The sequence below is a fragment of the Leguminivora glycinivorella genome, chromosome Z (assembly GCF_023078275.1).
Source record: "Leguminivora glycinivorella isolate SPB_JAAS2020 chromosome Z, LegGlyc_1.1, whole genome shotgun sequence".
NCBI lineage: Eukaryota > Metazoa > Arthropoda > Insecta > Lepidoptera > Tortricidae > Leguminivora > Leguminivora glycinivorella.
The window spans coordinates 9,073,707-9,095,085 of NC_062998.1; the positions used below are offsets into that span (position 1 = coordinate 9,073,707).

At 39.8% G+C, this 21,379-nt stretch overlaps 1 protein-coding gene across 1 annotated transcript in view; it reads left to right on the forward strand.

Moving 5' to 3' along the window:
- Positions 1 to 21,379, forward strand: part of LOC125241146 (probable E3 ubiquitin-protein ligase HERC2) — a 130,440-nt gene that overhangs the window by 86,326 nt on the left and 22,735 nt on the right. The window contains exons 58-68 of the mRNA XM_048149481.1: positions 3,871 to 4,101; positions 4,932 to 5,055; positions 8,262 to 8,380; positions 12,733 to 12,888; positions 16,067 to 16,295; positions 16,959 to 17,098; positions 17,707 to 17,859; positions 18,668 to 18,787; positions 20,032 to 20,167; positions 20,547 to 20,699; positions 21,188 to 21,355. Coding sequence (XP_048005438.1) covers positions 3,871 to 4,101; positions 4,932 to 5,055; positions 8,262 to 8,380; positions 12,733 to 12,888; positions 16,067 to 16,295; positions 16,959 to 17,098; positions 17,707 to 17,859; positions 18,668 to 18,787; positions 20,032 to 20,167; positions 20,547 to 20,699; positions 21,188 to 21,355 — 1,729 coding nt within the window. The remainder of the gene's footprint in view (positions 1 to 3,870; positions 4,102 to 4,931; positions 5,056 to 8,261; positions 8,381 to 12,732; positions 12,889 to 16,066; positions 16,296 to 16,958; positions 17,099 to 17,706; positions 17,860 to 18,667; positions 18,788 to 20,031; positions 20,168 to 20,546; positions 20,700 to 21,187; positions 21,356 to 21,379) is intronic.

Genomic DNA, 21,379 nt, shown 5'->3' on the forward strand with positions numbered 1-21,379 from the left:
GCCGTATCTGAAGTACTGAATAGTGACAGTTTAAAGGAACGTCAACAACTCAGAGAGATCCTGTATGAAGAGCGTAAAAAAGGGAATCATGCTGTCTTAAGGAACAATTCGTTATTTATAAATGGAAAAAAATACACTCCAACGTCTCCAACCTTACCACCTAGAACATCAACAGAACAGCCAACCGAAACGCAACATAAACTGCTCGAAAACGAACATACGAACAACCTGGAACAAAATAAATTAAATATATGTCTGAAAAAAACTAGCTCAAATGACGAAAACTGTAGAAAAAAGTCGGAAAGTCTGAAGCTTCCTGAAAAGGTCCAGCAGTCGGTTAAAGCGCAGGAACACATCCTGTCTGAAATCACCACGGAACATAGAACTTCTATCGCTGGCATCCGCCAAGAAGACTCTGCTCAAGAAAAAACAGAAGACCGGACTTTTCGTACCTCAAGATAATGCCTTTTGTGTATTTCATCAAAACATCGCTGGGGTCTTGTCAAAAATAGACGAACTTGAAATAGTTATAGACAGTTTTAAAATGAAGGAACTGTTCCTAGTGTAATCTGCTTCTCAGAAACATTTCTCAGCTCTGGCACGGAAAATAGTTTAGTTCTTAAGGATTACGAACTTGTGTCATTTTTCTCTAGGCCTAAAAAACGAGGTGGTGTTGCTATAATGGTTAATAAATCACTTGACGCGGAGGACATACCTTTCATACAAACATTTTCAATGCAACGAGATTTTGAATGCTGCGGTGTTGAAATACTTAATTGTAACCTAATAGTAGTTTGTGTATATAGAACTCCTGATTCAGATATTGACTTATTTTATGAACAATTGAATAAATTATTAAAATTTCTAAGATCTAAAACTAGTAAAAAAATAGTAGTTTGCGGTGATTTGAATATCAATACATTAATAGAAAATAAAACAACAAAATCTTATCGTAGTATACTGGAAAATTATAATATGTTTAGCCATATAAATGAACCTACTCGTAAAAACAACTGTATAGATCATATTATAAGCAATTTAAGAACTGCGAAAGGTGCAACAATAAAATTAGGCCTATCAGACCATGATACCGCTCAAATTATAACCTTCTCCACCCATATAAGAAAATATGTACGAGAATGGTATGTTACCAAAAGAGATTATTGCGACGAAAATATTCTTCTATTCAAAAACCATATGAAGCAATTATCATTTTCGGAAATCTATGATGAGCAATGTCCAGACAAAGCCTTCACTATATTTCATAACCTAATTGTCTTATTCCATAATCTTTGCTTTCCTATAATAAAAATAAAAATAACTAACAAAACTAAAAAGTCTAAATGGATCTCCAAATCACTCAAACGTTGTTGTGCTACTAAGAGAAAACTTTTCCTAAAGTATCAAAGAAGTACGCAAAATAAAGATTTTCATAAACAAGAATTACACAACTACACTAGAGTACTTAAAAAATGTATTTCCTATTCCCAGAAGATACATAATACCAAATTTATATCAAACTCGTCTAATAAATGTAAGGCTGCGTGGAATGTCATCAAGGGAAGTTACAATCAGCAATCTAAAAAAGAAATACCTAGCGTCCGAGACAGGCAAGGAACACAACTTCATGTTCCTCAAGAAATTGCAGAAGAATTCAACGATCACTTTATTAACATCAATCAAAATTCTACAACCTCTAAAGCTCCACTGACATTTAATAGTCAACAACATAGTATATTTCTATCTCCAACCGACCCGTGCGAAATATACAAAATAATATGCTCCCTTCGTAATACACCCTCCACTGGCTTTGACGAAATACCGACTAAAATTATAAAAAGTGTCTCGTTTATATTATCCTTCCCCTTATCATACCTGATAAACATATCGTTTGAACAAGGCATTTTCCCCTCCATACTGAAACAGTCTGTGGTAAAACCAATCTTTAAAAAAGGCGACAAATCCGAACTAGGGAACTATCGCCCCATTACTCTGATTCCAGTTATAGCAAAAATATACGAGAGAGCAATGTACAATAGAATAGAAAATTTTTTAGACAAATTAAATATCTTAAGAGACGAACAAAATGGATTCCGGAAACGAAAATCAACTACTCTGGCATGTTTTAAGTTAAATAACATAATCACAGACTGCATAGACAAGGGCATCCCGGTAGGTGCACTACTATTAGACATGTCAAAAGCTTTTGATACCGTTTGTCACCACCGGCTACTAAATAAGCTAGAACGTTATGGGATTCGAGGACCTGCATACTCCTGGATCAGAAGTTACCTGTCTGAAAGAAAACAATGCACTCAAATCGACCGAATAGAAAAAAATAAACTACAGTCATATAAGTCCAAATACAAAACAAATGCTTATGGAGTACCACAAGGCAGTATTTTAGGTCCGCTACTATTTGTTCTGTACATCAATGACCTACCTGAATCAACACAACATACCTCTATTCTATTCGCCGATGATACCACAATACTCATCAAAGGCACTGATATAAATACATACGAACAGGATGTAAACATGGCGTTAAATGGTGTAATAACTTGGCTAACAAAAAACAACCTATCAATTAATCTTAAAAAAACCAAATTTTTACAGTTCAGGTCATACAAAGCACCAAAACAGCAGGTCACAATACTACACGACAATATTAAAATAGAAGAAGTTGAGGACTCTGTCTTCTTAGGTATGACACTAGATACTCACTGTAATTGGAAAAAGCACCTCGACAATGTATGCAAAAAAATTAATAAGTTTAAGTTTGTACTATGGCGACTTAAAGAGACCGTTTCACAAGAAACGGCCCTCGTAACTTACCATGCCTATATAGAATCTGTATTAAGATACGGAATCATCCTGTGGGGAAACTCGGTGGAAGTGGATCGAGCATTTATAGCTCAAAAAAATTGCGTACGAACGATTTACGGCAAAAATCGAAGAGAGCCATGTCGATCTGTATTTGCTGAATCGAAACTCCTTACCCTTCCAAGTCTGTACATATATGAGGCAGCTGTATTTGTAAAACAAAATTTAGAACTCTTTCCGCCATTTAATAACTTGATGAATAGAGCACTCAGACAATACCAAATGGCAGTACCACCATGTAAGCTAAAAATAAGAAGAAAAAGTGCATACTATATGTGTATAAGAATTTTCAATCACATTCCCGCCGCTATTAAGACACTTTCCGATGCCGAGTTTAAGAACAAGTTTAAAAACATATTATGTAATGCATGCTTCTACACGATTGACGAATATTTTAATTATAAGTTTTAGTTGATAACATTTGAAATTTACATCCTTTGACATTCAATACTAAGTATAAATTTATGATTTAAATATAATTGTAACGATAACATGCATGCCTTTCAACATTTATTATATAGCACTAAGCATTCGGTGTTTTTAGTCTAATATTCTTAGTTTGTAAGGAAGACATTGCATGTACGCAATTCATATTCACATACATAGCTTTGACATGTAGTGAACATGGAAATTTTCACATGCCCTGTGGCAGAGCATATTAAGGATCTCCAATGTAAACACTTTATAACATCTACTGTAACGCACCATATGTTCTTGTGAATAAACTTTCATTCATTCATTCATTCATTCATTCATTCAACTCTGACAGAACGCAGACCGCTCTCTGTCTGCGCACGCTCTAAAGGGTCAGCGCTCTCAGCGTCAGTATCGAGCGTGGTTCGTGCTGTCCTTTTAATAATATGACCCAGCCCAGCGCACTATGTCAAGCGTTAATGTACTTAGAAAAGAAAAATGTATCTAAAATATTTACCCAGTCCACAAAATATTGCCACAGTCACAGTTATTTTAATTTGATTTCCTTTCCAGGTGTATTCCTGGGGCGAAGGCGAAGACGGCAAGCTCGGTCACGGCAACAAGCAGACCCTCGAATCTCCCAAACTGATAGAATCTCTAGCTGGCGAACGCGTCATATCCATAGCGTGTGGGTCCGCTCACAGCGCCTGTGTGACCGCGCGAGGCCATTTATATACGTGGGGTATGGGAGAATATGGCCGTCTGGGGCATGGTGATGATGCTACACAACTGTCGCCCAAGTTGGTAAGTGTCATAAGCCTTCGATGGTAGAATGTATGGTGTGTGATATCCATAGCGTGTGGGTCCGCTCATAGCGCCTGTGTGACCGCGTGAGGGCATTTATATACGTGGGGTATGGGAGAATATGGCCGTCTGGGACATGGTAATGATGCAGCTATCGCCGAAGTTGGTGTTATAGAGTTCTGGATGCCAAGTCTGGTGGTGCAAGTTTCACACGTCTTACATGAGTCTTTCAGATAAGCGACTCAGAATAGTAAAATACCTAAGGTACATAGGGGCAAATCTCGACTAGGGGGGGATCTGTTCAGTGGATACATGTAGAACTCAACATCATTTGAGTGTAATAATGGAAAAAATGGATTAGTTACAATAGGCTAGTTTCCTATACTTAAAATAAAATATTTAATGCAGTGCACGAAATAAAGCACGACATAATTAGAAGAAAAATATGGACAGTAGTTATTTTTAAACATACTTTCTATTTAATAAGTCAAAGAGAAAGATATAAAGTAAATGAATTGACCGTGACGTCACTCCTCAGTATTTCATAGTAATTCCATACTAACAAATCGTTTTGACAGTTCATAAAAAGAAGCTGATTTGACTAGTTGGAAACTAGCCTATTGCTCCTCAGTCGAGATTTGCCCCTATATACCTTATGTCGCTTTCCACGAAGTTTTTCCGATCGACAGCATAGGTAAATAGCATCAGGACAGGAGGATGAATTAACGAAATCTCGAATCTTGAGATTAAAATAATAAGCAGGAAAGCTAAGGTGTAATCTTATGTAGATATTTCTTTCAAAGCGAACTACTAAACTCATTTTTCTTCAGGTGGAAGCTCTCCAGAACGTGCGCGTGGTACAAGTGGCCTGCGGGTCCCGCGACGCGCAAACCCTCGCCCTGACCGCCTGCGGCAAAGTCTTCTCATGGGGGGACGGTGATTTCGGTAAATTAGGTAAATGCTCCGACCATTCTAGGCCCGTAATACACTCTATTGGCTTTAGATGTTCCGTGTCTGTGCTTTAAAAATATTGACTAACAAAGCACCTATTTTGGATTTTGACTTTCCACATCTTTTCTTACTCTTAATCTAGGATATATCAACCCCGGCTCGCACCAATGAGTTTTTCGGAATTTATGTGCGAGATGTCATTTGATATTTGCCAGTCGCTTTTCGGTGAAGGAAAACATCGTGAGGAAACTGGACTAATTCCAATAAGGTCTAGTTTACCCTTCGGGTTGGAAGGTCAGATGGCAGTTGCTTTCGTAAAAACTAGTGCCTACGCCAAAACTTGGGATTAGTTGTCAAAGCGGACCCCAGGCTCCATGGGCCGTGGCTAATGCCGGGATAACGCAAGGAGGATGAATCTAGGATATATCAAACCTGATGGCATATTGCAAACATTCTTCTATTTTTCACTCTAACCACGCCTTAAATCAAGTAAAACAGCAATGAAAGAAACACGGCGATTGAGGTAGGCTCCTCAGTCAAATAGAAATTTTAGAATCTAACTTATGTCCATGAGCAAGAAATATTGGCGAGTCTGCAAAAACGTAAACGTAATGTTAGTAAAAAACTGTTCAAGTACAAGGTCGATGCACATTGGACGAACGGAACAAATGGGTGAATCAAAATATGGATGTATGTGACAGATTATAATGGTAACTCTTGACAGTTACGCTGTATATCGATCGATACACGTGTCACTCATACAATCAAAGTTTTGTTCATTCCATTTCTGCCAGCTTTCAGGCAGGCAAGCATGGTCGCTTGATAAATTATGAAATGAAACATCAGGCCGTCCTTATCGCACTATTTGTAAGTGCGATAGGGACGGCCTGTGGTTTTATCATTTATCACGCGACCATGCTTATACGCCAGGCAGGCAATTATGGTCGCGCGATAAATGATAAAATAGCAGGCCGTCCCTATCGCACTATTTGTAAGTGCGATAGGGACGGCCCGATGTTTTATCATCTATCGCGCGACCGTGATTGCCCTGCAGGAATCGAATGTATGGTACCGGCCTCCACTTGATTTCGAATAACTTCCGGGTGATCTATATTTTTCATTTTGTAGTTGTTATGAAAGTAAAGACTTCAATTTAATCAATATACAACAAGCCAGTTTTTCAAATTTGTTTAATAATTTTTACATTATAAGGTGTAATACGGTCCTATGGCTGCAATTGCACTTTCATTTTTAAATGCACTGCTTTCGTCACATTGCTACTGTACATGAAGCATAAGAATAATACCTTACTGGCGTAAATCATATCATATTTTTAAAATAATACGTACCCGTGTGGTGACGGGTTAAGAATTTCACCACCCCCTTTCTTCCCGTGGGTGTCGTAACAGGCGACTGTGGGATATGGGTTAAATTGTGGCGTAGGCGAGAGGCTGGCAACCTGTCACTGCAATGTCACAGTTTCGTTTTTTGTCAACCCCTTATTTGCCAAGAGTGGCACTGTTTCATGTGCTCTGCCTACCCCTTCATGGGATACAGGCGTGATTGTATGTTGTATGTATGTGTGTAAAATAATACGATCTGCATTCAAAATAACTTCCTAGTATAAAAAAAGAATCACCTTGATACGTACCAAGCTAATCGGACAGCGGATATTGACAACCCGATCGTGCAAGTGTTACCTGTTTTTTTAGACATCAAACGTTTAGGCACTGGTCCCACCGCGAGCTAGTAAGCTATGAGCTATCGGCTATATATAGCTCATAGCTTACTAGCTCGCGGTGGGACCAGTGCCTTAACCCGAGCACAGGCGGGACTTTTCTACGAACTAAACAATGATAATGTTACTACTGTATTAATAAATGCGTGTTAAGAAACTGTAGTCAAACATCAAAAGTAGGATGGCTAATAAAACAGTAAATCGAATTGAGTATCATATATGTACCTCAAAGTAGTTTTACACGTCATATTATGTTTCTCATTTACCACAATAGGCTACTTGACCCTTTTTTGAAGTCTGTCTTATACTCGTAGGATTAGTACGTTCCAATTAACCGAAATAAAATATTACCATATTTTATTATGACTTAAAAACAGCAAAAAACATTTTTAAAGTATGTATACTTTTACGTAATCAGGCGAAAATAATACAATCATGTTAATCTATAGATTATCTGTGCATCGGGTTATTCTACTCGAAAACAAAATTTTCTGGCTTTTAAGTATGAGGCATAAAGTTCTTTATGTCATTGATTGTTTTGACATGAAGTAAGTTCGAATTCGATGTGACTACATCGCTGACAGCGTTTTCAGTGGCCAAAATAAAATAAAAAATAACACACATCGTAGTCATCATACACTTTTAATACCCAAAATCTATAAACATTGTTTTTTTTTTATGTCAAACACTACAGAAGACAATCATTTATTGTGCCAAATTCGATATGAATCTAGTAGCCTATTATCGTACAATTTTCTCTTTCTTCATTTCCAGTATCCAAAACTGGATTAAATGTATTCTTCTTATGCTAAATTGTATTTTATTTGAGAGTGATTTATTTTCTTTACTTTGATTGTTCATATTCACCGACAGCTTTTTCGATAAATGTTAGTTAACCTGCAGGGCTATCATGGTCGCTTTTTTATCTCTTGTCGTGCGATGCGTCACCTTTGCTCTTAAATACTTTTTACAACGTGACAGGCATGGTGACAGATGAAAAAGAAACGACCATCTTTGCCCTACTGCTGTTTATTAATAGAAGAGACCAAGAACACTTTACACATTCGTTGTGTACACATTAATGATTATTAATTCAGCAAAACAACGAATCGAATGTGATCCTATTGTCCCGGTGCTATTACAACCTTGTTTTTGGCTAAAATTGTCTCGAAGCTTGTCAAGCTTGAGTCTGTATGTTAAACGTTTGTGAGTGTGTTTAGTGAAACGTCCCACTTTGTCGCTTACCATACAGGCGAGATTTTCTTGTATCTTTATATGAATTAACTGACGAAGCGGTTTTATAGCATTCGACAAAGTAGGAAGTTTTACTAATGAGACTCACATTTCTTCAAATGTAACGTAATGTAATGTGTGAAAATCGTCGATCTCTTAATGTGTGTTCGAGAATCGTTTGCTGAATGAACGAAGATCGGAATGGAATGAAGAACGGTTGAATGTTTCTTTGTTATAGGCCGCGGTGGCTCGGACGGTTGCGCGTTGCCGATGAACATTGAGCGGCTGAACACGCTCGGAGTGGTGCAAGTGGAGTGCGGCGCTCAGTTCAGTCTCGCTCTCACTAGAGATGGAGAGGTGAGTGGTCGACCGGTGAAGAATTGTGAGGTTGCTTACAGTGGAACTCAGTCAATCTGTGTAAGAAGTCCTATAGTATTTATAGAGCGGCTGAACACGCTCGGGGTGGTCCAAGTGGATTGCGGCGCTCAGTTCAGTCTCGCTCTCACTAGAGATGGAGAGGTGAGTGGTCGACCGGTGAAGAATAGGCTAGTTTCCTATACTTAAAATAAAATATTTTATGCAGTGCACGAAATAAAGTACCACATAATTAGAAGAAATATATGGACAGTAATTATGTTAAACCATAATTTCTATTTAATAAGTCAAAGAGAAGGGTATAAAGTAAACGAATTGACCGTGACGTCACTCCTCAGTATTTCAAAGTAATTCCATATTAGCAAATCGTTTTGACAGTTCTAAAAAAGAAGCTGATTTGACTAGTAGGAAACTAGCCTATTGTGGAGGTAGCTTACAGTGGGACTCAGTCAATCTGTGTAAGAAGTCCTATAGTATTTATAGAGCGGCTGAACACGCTCGGGGTGGTCCAAGTGTATTGCGGCGCTCAGTTCAGTCTCGCTCTCACTAGAGATGGAGAGGTGAGTAGGTCGTTTTTACGACGAAATCGTATAAAAATATAGAAAGGAATGAGAAAATAATATCCATAAACTTAACAGCTGGAGTTGGTGAAACTCTGCAGTAGGTAATCTATATAAAAAATAGTTCTATGTCATCGAGAATTTCCAGTATACATGACTACATGTCAATTCACAATTCACGAATGGCAAAAATTAGTAGATTAAGGTGGCTCGCTTTCCATACAAAAAACATCTACCATTTATTTAGTCACCGCACACTACAACTAAATAAAAATATGCGCATACATCTACTATACATTATCCGTCGTCGCGGTAGTGAATGAAATACATTGTTTCATACAGAAATCATGGACAAATCCATGTGAATTTTTTATTAATTTTACGTAAATGTGCGTGCCAAATTTTGTGTACAGACACAGAGCCGTCATATTTCGCGCATTTTTAATTGACATTGTCATCAGTGACACTTGGCTCTTGACAAGTAATTATTAAAGATATTGGTTTAGTTAACTCAAGCAGACTCAGAAATAATGACGCATTTTGTCAATAAAGATACATATCGTATATTTCGGCGCTGCTAGTGTAAATCGAAATGGCGTCTTGGTCAAATGCACCGATTATGAAGCAGGAGATCCTGAGTTCCATCCCGCAGTTTTTTTTAATCATTTGAACTTTTTTGGATTTTTTTTTTATATTTTTTAAATGGAATATTTGACTATTACTTACTATATTGCTTTCCTATTTTTTATTTTCATACAAAAATACAATACAATCCTTTATTATGCCTTTGTTGATAAAATAAAATATTACACGTCTGCATAATACATTATAAGTATTATAACATAGGTCCTAGTGTGGGCATAGTATTAGTAATGTATTGCATTTACTGAGCTGGTTGACCTATGTTATTGTTGTGTGAATGTGTTTTTCTTCAACAACTAAATGGTTATACCTATACAAGAATATGGGTAGCTTTTGCACATTGTAATTTTTCCTCAGTCACCCGTTGACCACGAACGCTGTAAAGTGTTCGTAACATCGGGATGAATTTTAAACTCATTATACGCGATTTAATCCATTTTCATAGTTTTTATTACATGAGTAACTATCGCGATAACTGAAGACAATATTAATTAAATGGTTACAAATAATAATTATCATCAAATTATCATCAATATAATCTGGTCCAGGCAGGCAATTATGGTCGCGCGTAAAATAATAAAACATCTGGCCGTCCCTATAATCGCACTTACTAATAGTGCGACAGGGACGGCCTGATATTTTATCGTCTATCGCGCGACCATGCTACCCGTGCTGTACTAGCTTTTGCCCGCGGCTTCGCTTGCGTTAGAAAGAGACAAAAGTAGCATATGTCACTCTCCATCCCTTCAACTATCTCCACTTAAAAAACATGTCAATCCGTCGCTCCGTTTGGCCGTGAAAGACGGACAAACAAACAAACACACATTATCTTTGGTGAAACAACGAATTCTTCCACTTCAGATTATAGAGTAACCAGCTTTTCCCATTTATAATAAACTAGCTTTTGACCGCGGCTTCGCTCGCGTAAGAAAGAGACAAAAAGTAGCCTATGTCACTCTCCATCCCTTCAACTAAATCCCCTTAAATAATCACGTCAATTCGTCGCTCCGGTTTTGCCGTGAAAGACGGACAAACAAACAGACACACACCCTTTCCCATTTGTAATATTAGTATGGATTTGACATTATTATTTATATTTAAATAATTATATATATATAGCCCAATTTCGTCGGGAACAGCGTGTTATGTAATGGCGTCGTTGGTGTACAGTCGTCTGTCACGCCGTGAAGGTGCGTTCGATTCCCAGGATTCTATAAACTTTTTGTATTTTTTTGGATATAAATTTGTATTTTTTATTGACCGAGCAAGAATGGAGAGCCGAAGGTATCAATTTTATCTTAGAGAACATATTGATTTTTTTATTGCCATTTTGATTTTCTATTTATTAAGTTGAGATATAAAACACAACTTTTAATACCCTCGCTAAATATAATATTTTATGGAAATTACTCCTTAGATTAAAAATGTCCACTTGAGTTTTTAAAGCATTACGTTACTCAGTTAACTATTGCATTTTCATTTACTAATTTAAGATTTCAAAAGCGATTTGAATACCCTTGCTCCATCGAAAATAAACAATTAGAAAAAAAAATCATTCGAATCGTAGTTTAGAAACTAAAATTTATCTATACTTTTTGGAATTTTTTAAAATATCAGATTAGGATAATTATGTTAGAAATTCTGAGTTCGACGAACCCAAAAATTATTACCATGTAAGAGAATAGGTTTTTTATCTTTTTTGTGGAAAACGCTCAGTAACTACTGTACGAGTACATATACATTTATATGTATAATAAAAAAACAAAAAATAGTGTCTCATAGTGTTGTGTTCCTGCCGGTGAGTAAGGCTGCCAGAGCTCAACGAGGGTGCGGGGTGCTGACGACGGGAGGACTTACGGAACTAATTTGTTCCGTCTATTGTCCTTTGAGTCGTCGGCAACCCAAACCCTCCTTTGAACTTGTACACTCCTTTTTGCTGTGCACACGCAGCAAAGGGGAGTGTACAAGTTTCTAATGGGGCGGCAACGCGCATGCGACACTCTTTGAGTTGCAGGCGTCCATAGGTTACGGTGACCGGTTTCCATCAGGCGGACCATATGCTTGTTTGCCACCGACGTAGTATAAAAAAAGAAAAAAGTCCTGGATTCGAACCCAGTACTTCCATGCAAATCATGCGATGGCACGTATTTACCGCAAGGCTATTTAAACAAGCTGTCGCCGCGTGAAATTATCGACTAGAAGGAATACAAAAACACTGTTTGTATGTGTGAGTGGTACTTAAAAATAGTGTAAAATAGTAAATTTATCTACATTAAGGGGATTAACATTACAATGAGAAGTTGAATGTTTGTTGTAATACGTCAATTTTAATATTAAATGTTCGCGAAGCATAATTGAAAGTATATAAATGCCTGTACGACTCCACAAAAAAAATAAGATTGGTAATTTGCAGATTAACGCCATCTAACGCAGCCTGAGCTTCGGGTAACCTAGGCGAGCCACCTTAATTACGTTACGGTTGATTTAGATTAACAATTAGGTACATACGACCGTATAACGATACAAGTTAGTCCGTTTTCACATTATCCGATCCGATACCGGATGTCGAAAGGATTTCAATGGAAAAAATCCAAAATGCTTGTAATGTATGGGATATCGATCCTACATCCGATATCGGATCGGATAATGTGAAAACGCACTTAGGCCTATCATTTGCGACGCATCGTCGTCATCACTATTACAATCAAAGTTTTGTTTACTCCATTCGTGCCAGCTTTCGTGAAACTATCTGTAACAATTAAGTCTTCTTGAGCTTATTGTGAGACTCATTCAATCTGTGTAAGAATGTCCTATAATATCTTTTTTATACTACGTCGGTGGCAAACAAGCATACGATCCGCCGTCCGCCATTCGTCACATGCGCGTTACCAACCCATTAGTAACTTGTACACTACCTTTTACTGTGTTAAGTACACAGCAAAAAGAAGTGTACAAGTTCCAAGGAGGGTTTATATTTATTTATTTTATTTTTACTTAATTAATAAAAAAAAACAGAATTAAATTAATTCCTTTCTTTGTATACTCGTATCATTTTATAAATCAGAAGTTCAGCGTAAGCTCTATTAGTGTGTCTAAATCAGACCTCATTAAAATCTTCTCTCTTTAAAACAGGTGTGGACGTGGGGTAAAGGCGACTACTTCCGACTCGGTCACGGCTGTGACGTCCACGTGCGAAGGCCAACCATTGTAGAGGCGCTGCGCGGGCAAAGGGTTGTTCACGTGGCGGTTGGCGCTTTACACTGCCTCGCCGTCACTGCCGACAATCAGGTATATATCATATACTGTTCCTTCAAAGAGACTGTTGTGTGTGTAGAAGGTTATTTCTGATTGGCACGGTTGTGACGAGCACGTGCGACGACCAACTATCGTAGAAGCATTGCGCAGGCAAAGAGTTGTTCACGTGGCCGTTGGCGCTTTACACTGCCTCGCCGTGACTGCTGACAATGAGGTAAATCATATACTGTTCCTTCAAAGAGACTGTAAGCAGAGCTTGTGTGTGTAGAAGGTTATTTCTGATTGGCACGGTTGTGACGAGCACGTGCGAAGAGAAACTATCGTAGAAGCATTGCGCGGGCAATGAGTTGTTCTCGTCGCAGTCGGCGCTTTACACTGCCTCGTCGTGACTGCTGACAATCAGGTATATCATATACTGTTCCTTCAAAGAGACTGTAAGCAGAGCTTGTGTGTGTAGAAGGTTATTTCTGATTAGCACGGTTGTGACGAGCACGTGCGAAAAGAAACTATCGTAGAAGCATTGCGCGGGCAATGAGTTGTTCTCGTCGCAGTCGGCGCTTTACACTGCCTCGTCGTGACTGCTGACAATCAGGTATATCTAGGGTTGCAAATAGAAAAAAAAAACAAATGTTTTTTTTTCAGAATTATGAAAAAAAAACATGAAAAAAAACCGAGCACCATGGTTTTTTTTTCTAAATATGGTTTTTATATATATTCAAATAATTCGACAATACCGGTTTTTCGTGACTTGTAACTTGTTTCAATAACAAAACATACATTTTAATTCGATTAACATACAGTATACAAACGTTTATGGGGGAATCCCCGATGCTGCGTGCAGCGTGGAGAGGCGGTGGTGTTGCTAACAGTAAATAGTGATAACTACCAACTACAGATTTCGTAAATGTTACTTTTATAAGACCAGAAATTAAAGTTATTTGATTAAATTCGTTTAATAGTTGACATTAAGTCTAAAAAACCGTATAAAAGTATTAACTGCTTTGCAAATTTTGAGATTTCGTACTTTAGAAAAAAAACGTACTCCAGAAAAAAAAAACTGTTTTTTTTCAAGGTTTTTTTTTTCATGTTTTTTTCAAGCCAGAAAAAAAAACCGTTTTTTTGCAACCCTAGGTATATCATATACTGTTCCTTCAAAGAGACTGTAAGCAGAGCTTGTGTGTGTAGAAGGTTATTTCTGATTGGCACGGTTGTGACGTCCACGTGCGAAGACCAACTATCGTAGAAGCATTGCGCGGGCAAAGAGTTGTTCACTTCGCAGTCGGCGCTTTACACTGCCTCGTCGTGACTGCTGACAATCAGGTATGTCATATACTGTTCCTTCAAAGAGACTGTAAGCAGAGCTTGTGTGTGTAGAAGGTTATTTCTGATTGGCACGGTTGTGACGTCCACGTGCGAAGACCAACTATCGTAGAAGCATTGCGCGGGCAAAGAGTTGTTCACTTCGCAGTCGGCGCTTTACACTGCCTCGTCGTGACTGCTGACAATCAGGTATATCATATACTGTTCCTTCAAAGAGACTGTAAGCAGAGCTTGTGTGTGTAGAAGGTTATTTCTGATTGGCACGGTTGTGACGAGAACGTGCGAAGACCAAATATCGTAGAAGCATTGCGCGGGCAATGAGTTGTTCTCGTCGCCGTTGGCGCTGCCTCGCCGTCACTGCCGACAATCAGGTATATCATATACTGTTCCTTCAAAGAGACTGTAAGCAGAGCTTGTGTGTGTAGAAGGTTATTTCTGATTAGCACGGTTGTGACGAGCACGTGCGAAGAGAAACTATCGTAGAAGCATTGCGCGGGCAATGAGTTGTTCTCGTCGCAGTCGGCGCTTTACACTGCCTCGTCGTGACTGCTGACAATCAGGTATATCATATACTGTTCCTTCAAAGAGACTGTAAGCAGAGCTTGTGTGTGTAGAAGGTTATTTCTGATTGGCACGGTTGTGACGTCAACGTGCGAAGACCAACTGTCATCGAAGCATTTCGCGGGCAAAGAGTTGGTCACCGCGCTGTTGGCGCTTTACACTGCCTCGCCGTGACTGCTGATAATCAGGTATGTCATCTACTATTCTATTCGAGAGATTGAGATCATGTTCAGGCGTGATTGAGACACGGTTGACGTCGACATAAATCGTTCAAATACCACAATGAGGAGGCACACTCAAAAGTTATGACAGATGGCGCCACCCTATCATTGCACCGATAAAGAATTTCATACGTGAGAGCGAGAAGATGATATGTTTTTTCCCTCTCACATATGAATGACAGTGACATGCCTAGACACTTGCACAGGCGTCCCCAGGCGAGATAAAATGTCAGTGTGCCTCCTCATTATCATGAAAGCACTGCATGTATCGGCTCTGTATTTTTTTAAATTAAATAAATAGGCACAATGGTTGTCGACTTGCAGAAAATGCCTACTAAAACTAACTAAGAAGGCACTGTATGTGGTCGTCAGTGTCTTGCCCAGCCTCGCAGTCACTGCCGGCAACTACTATGTGATATTCTGTTCCATAGACACCATTCATCATCACCACCATTGTAACGCACAGATGTCATATATACCATAGATCAGCCATACTCAAAGTGTGCTCCGCGGATCCCTAGGGCTCCGCACAGCCTCTCTGGGGGCTCCGTGTGAATTTTGGTTACCTGATATGCAACTTCAACTCTTAATGTTAAAAAATAAAAATAAAAGAATTTCATGTAACACCTCATATTAGAATGTAATGATTAGATTTTACTATGGATTATGTATTTATTAAAATACAGATTGCAATGTTTTTTTTTTTAATTTGAAGGTTCCGTCAGTTAAGTTTGCTTTCTAAAAGGGTTCCATGGGAAAATAAGTTTGAGAACCTCTGCCATAGATCAAGCAAACGTATCTATTTAGCTTGTCAAATGAACTCAGTAAAATCCACTGCGTTGTCCGTTCGCAGCTTGGCAACTTTCGGGCGCCAATTTTTGTAAGTTGAAATCAACAAAAACATTAAAAATGCCTCGTTACGTGATATTGAATTGTAACAACACAATAATTATGAACACTCAAGGGCCTGAGACATATTTAAAATCACGGGCAAGTAACAACTTCAGTACAAAATCTAAAACGCTCGGCCACCATACAAAATTGAACTTGTTGAGCGAAGAAGGTAGTTTTGTGTTTTAGTCACAGTTCCCTAATCGTTTAAATTGCAGGTGTGGGCCTGGGGCGACAACGACCACGGCCAACAAGGCAACGGCACGACCTGCGTGAACCGTCGACCAGCGCTAGTTGCCGGTGTGGAGGGCGTGCAGCGTGCGGCCGCAGGCTCTAGCCACTCGGCCGCGTGGTCGCTGCGGCCGCCCGTCACGGACCAGCGCGCGCCTGTGCAGGAGCCGCTCGTATTCCCCGTGCTGCGCGACCCACTGGGCGCCACCGCACTAGGTCAGTATTGTAGACCACTACCAGACACAAGCATGACCTGTGTTAACTATTAGCCAGCGCTGATCGCCGGCTTGCAGCGCGCCGCAAGGACCTGAGGGGCTGAGCTAAGTGAACAGAAATAAGATAATACAATTGATTACCATCGAGACCCCTTAAAGGGTTAAATATTATATAAAAGAAGCGCCAGCCAATGTCAGGACATTACATTGTAAAATTTACTTGTAAATGTTTTTTTCAAACACCGAGCTTGAATCTTCAAACGCTGGCACACACACCAGCCAATGTCATAACATTATGAAATATAACGAAACATTTGCTGGTTAACGTAAAGTCTCCATAATTTTTCATATAGTTTAAGTATACATGTTATCCTTAGTTGTGACATTTAGAGTAATTTGCATCTCTAAAGTAATTTTAGACTTCTTTTTTTGTATTTGTACTTTTCTATATTTGTGTGTAGATTTTAGTTGAATATCGACATTTAGAGACCTTATACATGTCTAATCATTGCAGTAGCGTAACGCTTTAGAACTTAGAATTAGTATTATCAATTGTAATTTCAGTTCAACTTGTATATTGACGTGTAAAAGTGCCCCTGTGGCCTATTTGCTGAATAAATGATTTGTAATTTGTACCCCGAGCTTATAACTGACTCCTTCACAGGTCTATACTCCGAGGAGACCATGGTAGAAGAACGACAAGAGCCAATACCATCGCTAGCAGCAGCAGCTTTGGCGCTCGAACCGCCAGTGGCTGTACAGCACGCGCTCTCACTTATTTTACTAGGACTACATATTACTCAGGTAAGTTTTACAAATGATACGAGAAAATTTTGGGGTAAAATCTATTCTATACAGTCAATGATTAGGATGAAACTCACTGAGCAATATTGTAATTTGATCAAATGAATGTAGATATGTGACTTAGGAGCATGCACGCATGACTTTGACTGACGTGCAAGGTGCAAGTCAATACTTGGAATCACTCTAGATTCATGGAGTTACACTTGAGAACGCAACTCATGCTAGCACGTCAGCACTTTTTGGCGTAGTTTACTTGCATATTTGGTTTGGTTAGGTTGACACCTAGAACAATGCTCCATAGAGAATATCGGACCACCACAAAAACGCATTTTCATGTTACCTTTCGAACATCTATTTCGCCCACCGCAAAACGAAGGTTGTCCTTTATATATTTTTTTATACTACGTCGGTGGCAAACAAGCATACGGTCCGCCTGAAGAAAAGCGGTCACCGTCACCTATAGACGCCTGCAACTCAAGGAGTGTCACGTGCGCGTTGCCAACCCATTAGAAACTTGTACACTCCTTTTTACTGTGTACACGGCAGAAAAGAATGTACAAGTTCTAAGGAGAGGAGGAGGAGGTTTCTCATGTGTCGTATGTTTTCAGGCCCGAAGCTTGCTAGTCGAAGCTCTCCGCGCCCACGAAGCCTGCGCCACCGGAGCGCCCGTGGTCGCCGGCGTGGACATCGAGGACGAGGACAACGACACGGACGCTCGCACGGGAGGCGGCGAGGCGCCCGCCGACCGCACCACACTACAGGTGAGTAAAAAAAAAATCAGTACTGCCACTTGTCAATAGATGTCGCGACGAACGAAGAGTCTAATGCTCGCCAATTTTTAGCTAATATTACAATAGTATTAATCAGTATTCTCTTTTCAATTCCTTCTGCTTGTAATATAAGTTGTAAACTGTTCTAATATTACATTTTTGGCAGACGAGACACTATTGACACCTAGTATCGAGTAGTGGTACTGATAATTTACGCTATTTGACGCGTGATTATCGCTAGACGTCACTACAAATAACCCGTATTTACTGATGTATGGAGACTCTTCCCTTATCCCTCTATGCTATCTATGGAGCGTCGACTCAGCACACGTATGAGCTTATTGTTTGACATGCACGCCACTCGCCCCACCCTGCTGCACTCCCTATTGAGCGTGCTCTCAGTCCTTACACTAAGTCGCCCTACAAAGCTACTACGGTTGGTTGATAAGGAGCTGAAAGAATGAAGATACCCTTATAACTAAACTGCCATGGATACACGTCAGATTGTCACGTCCGTTTTGTTATCGTTTGACGACCGGTCTGGCGCAGTCGGTAGTGACCCTGCCTGCTGCGCCGCGGTCCCGGGTTCGAATCCCGGTAAGAGCATTTATTTGTGTGATGAGCACAGATATTTGTTCCTGAGTCATGGATGTTTTCTATGTATATAAGTATTTATATAAATATATCGTTGTCTGAGTACCCACAACACAAGCCTTCTTGAGCTTACCGTGGGCCTCAGTCAATCTGTGTAAGAATGTCCTTATAATATTTATTTATTTATTATAACGTATCATTACAGAGCGGGGCAAGCAGTCCGTTGAGCGGGTCCATATCATCTCGACACTCTGCCGTGATGTCTTCGAGCGCAGTCTCTGTTGCTGCCGCTACTATGACTGTGCAACAGGCGGAGGCGCCCAAGGTAACAACATTCTTACAAATACATTTTTTTTATTGTAGACTGATCAGCGATTGACTCTAGTCACACCTGATGGAAAGTGAAGACAGTCTAAGATGGAGCTCGACGATTCAGTAATATCCTATTCACTCTTGCTTTAAAGAGACCGAGGCCGTATTTATCTGGGAACACAGATGGTGGAAGAGCAATCCATTCCTTAGCAGTACTACTACAGTATACTACTATAGTACGGTAGTATATATACTACAGTAGAACTCGGTTAAAATGATCACGTTTAATACGATTTCCCGCATATTACGCCATTTTACGCCGGTCCCTACAATTTGAGACTTGTTTTCAGACATTTTTTCACGGTTAATACGACTCGCGCCCCCGCTTAATACACCATCTAAAACCACCCACCTTGCATTACTTTACAACTTTATTTATGCGGGTGACAAAAATCGGAACTAATTGTAATGTACTAATTACGTGATTCTGGCGACACCGCCACCCGTAAAGATAAATTTGTAATTTGTCGTCCTAACTCAGCGGTTAGTGCTATAGTTCGTACCTACCTACATACACTTCGCTCATTATCACTGCTGCGGTGTTGAGTTTCTGAATTATTTGTCCCATCTTTGGCTCAGTCTCAAAAATAAATGTCAAAAATAAGAAGAAAAGCATTATCTCTCCAAGAAAAAATAACCGTATTAAAAGTTTACGATTAAAAATCACAATTTTTTCACGTTTAATACGATTTCCCGTATAATACGCTTTTTTGGCTGGGTCCCCTCAGAATCGTTATAAGCGGGTTCTACTGTAGTAAATATTCCGTATCGTATGACGACCGGTCTGGCCTAGTCGGTAGTGACCCTGCCTGCTATGCCGCGGTCCCGGGTTCGAATCCCGGTAAGGGCATTTATTTCCTGAGTCATGGATGTTTTCTATGTATATAAGTATTTGTATATTATATATATCGTTGTCTGAGTACCCACAACACAAGCTTTATTGAGCTTTCCGTGGGACTCCGTCAATCTGTGTCACAATGTCCTATAATATTTAATTATTTACTTTTAATTAATATAGAGACAATCGGGTCGGTCCTGTCAGTACGTGACTTAAATCGGAAACTTTGACTAACACATATTTAACACATCAGTCAAATTTGTATGCTCTGTGAGATACCTACCAATCATATTTTTAATAACCTAATTTGATTTTCTTCTTTCTTAGAATAATTTTAAAGATCTCTATTTTTTTTTCAGATGGCACTAGACGACTTCACGTCGCAACTGGGCGAAACTGACGCGCGGGCTCTGGTTGATCTGCTCAAGCTCGCGTCTGCCGGACGAATACCGGACGCGAATAACGCTGTCAAAACCATTACCGATGTGCTTATGGGTCAGTATGTGCGCTCGGAAGGAGTGAGCTATTTATCTCGTCGCTCGGCAAATGTCTTATGTTAGACATAACAAATTATAATATAAATATGCCCTTCTAACATCTGAAAAGTATTTAAAATCCCACATGGATGTGATTTGAATAAGATGGCATTAGACGAAACAGGTTAAGACGAAGCGTTCATCAGCCTAATAAAACTCGCTTCTGCTGAACGAATACTGGATGCTATTATCGCTATTGAAAGCCAACACTGACGGGCAAGATTCGTCGCGCCTCGTCCAAATTCCCGCCTAAAGTGATCGCGATTCGCGACTTTACGAGTGCACTCGTAAGTAACTATTTTGCTTTTGCCAATCAATCAATGTCATTATTCTTTCAGCACTCTGCGCCCACAAGCCAGCCGTGGCCGATATGGTGATCGAAGTATGCGTATGCGAGTTAGAGGAGGCTTGCGCGGGCCCGCAGAAACAGCTGCCGCGCGCAGTCACCGTGGAGAGCCCCCACCCCTACCCCGACGACACGGACATATCAGGTGACGAGAACGGTGTAGCCAGATGGCTTGAGCGGTGTAGCCACGTGACTAGTATAGGGCGGTGTAGTCAACATGGTGATCGAAGTATGTGCAAGCTGGAGGAGGCGTCGCACGAGACGACTCTCACATATCATTGGTGACTAATGTGGACCACGCTAACCATATTAAGATTTCTTGATATAGGGTACTATAGGTAGGCAGTTATCAGGAAACAAAGCAACAAAAAATATTCTGTAGTAACACAACTTTTGAGGTCCCCTCGGGACAGGTTGTACTGTTCGCAAGATGACCTGCTGACGCAAGAAGGCGCTGAGGCTATGTTATTGAACTTCCTGAAAAATCGGTCGTTGTTAAAGATGGAAAAGTTTGAATTTAAATTTCGATTGAAAAATCGTCATGCTAAGGAAAAACCATCCTTTCTAGTATCGTGACGATGTGTTGTGATTTTATCCCATCACATACGTAACATTATACTGTTTATGTACCAGGCGTGGTGAAGATACCAGGAGCTATATCCCTCCGCGTGATGTTCGGGCAAGGCTGCTCGACGGAGAGGCGGAACGACCCACTAACAATATCCGATGCGTCCGGGCGAGTCATAGCTACGCGATCCGGGCGGGACCCGTCTGACTGGGAGGACGAGGTCGTAGTACCGGGTGAGTGATATAACTACTAGTATT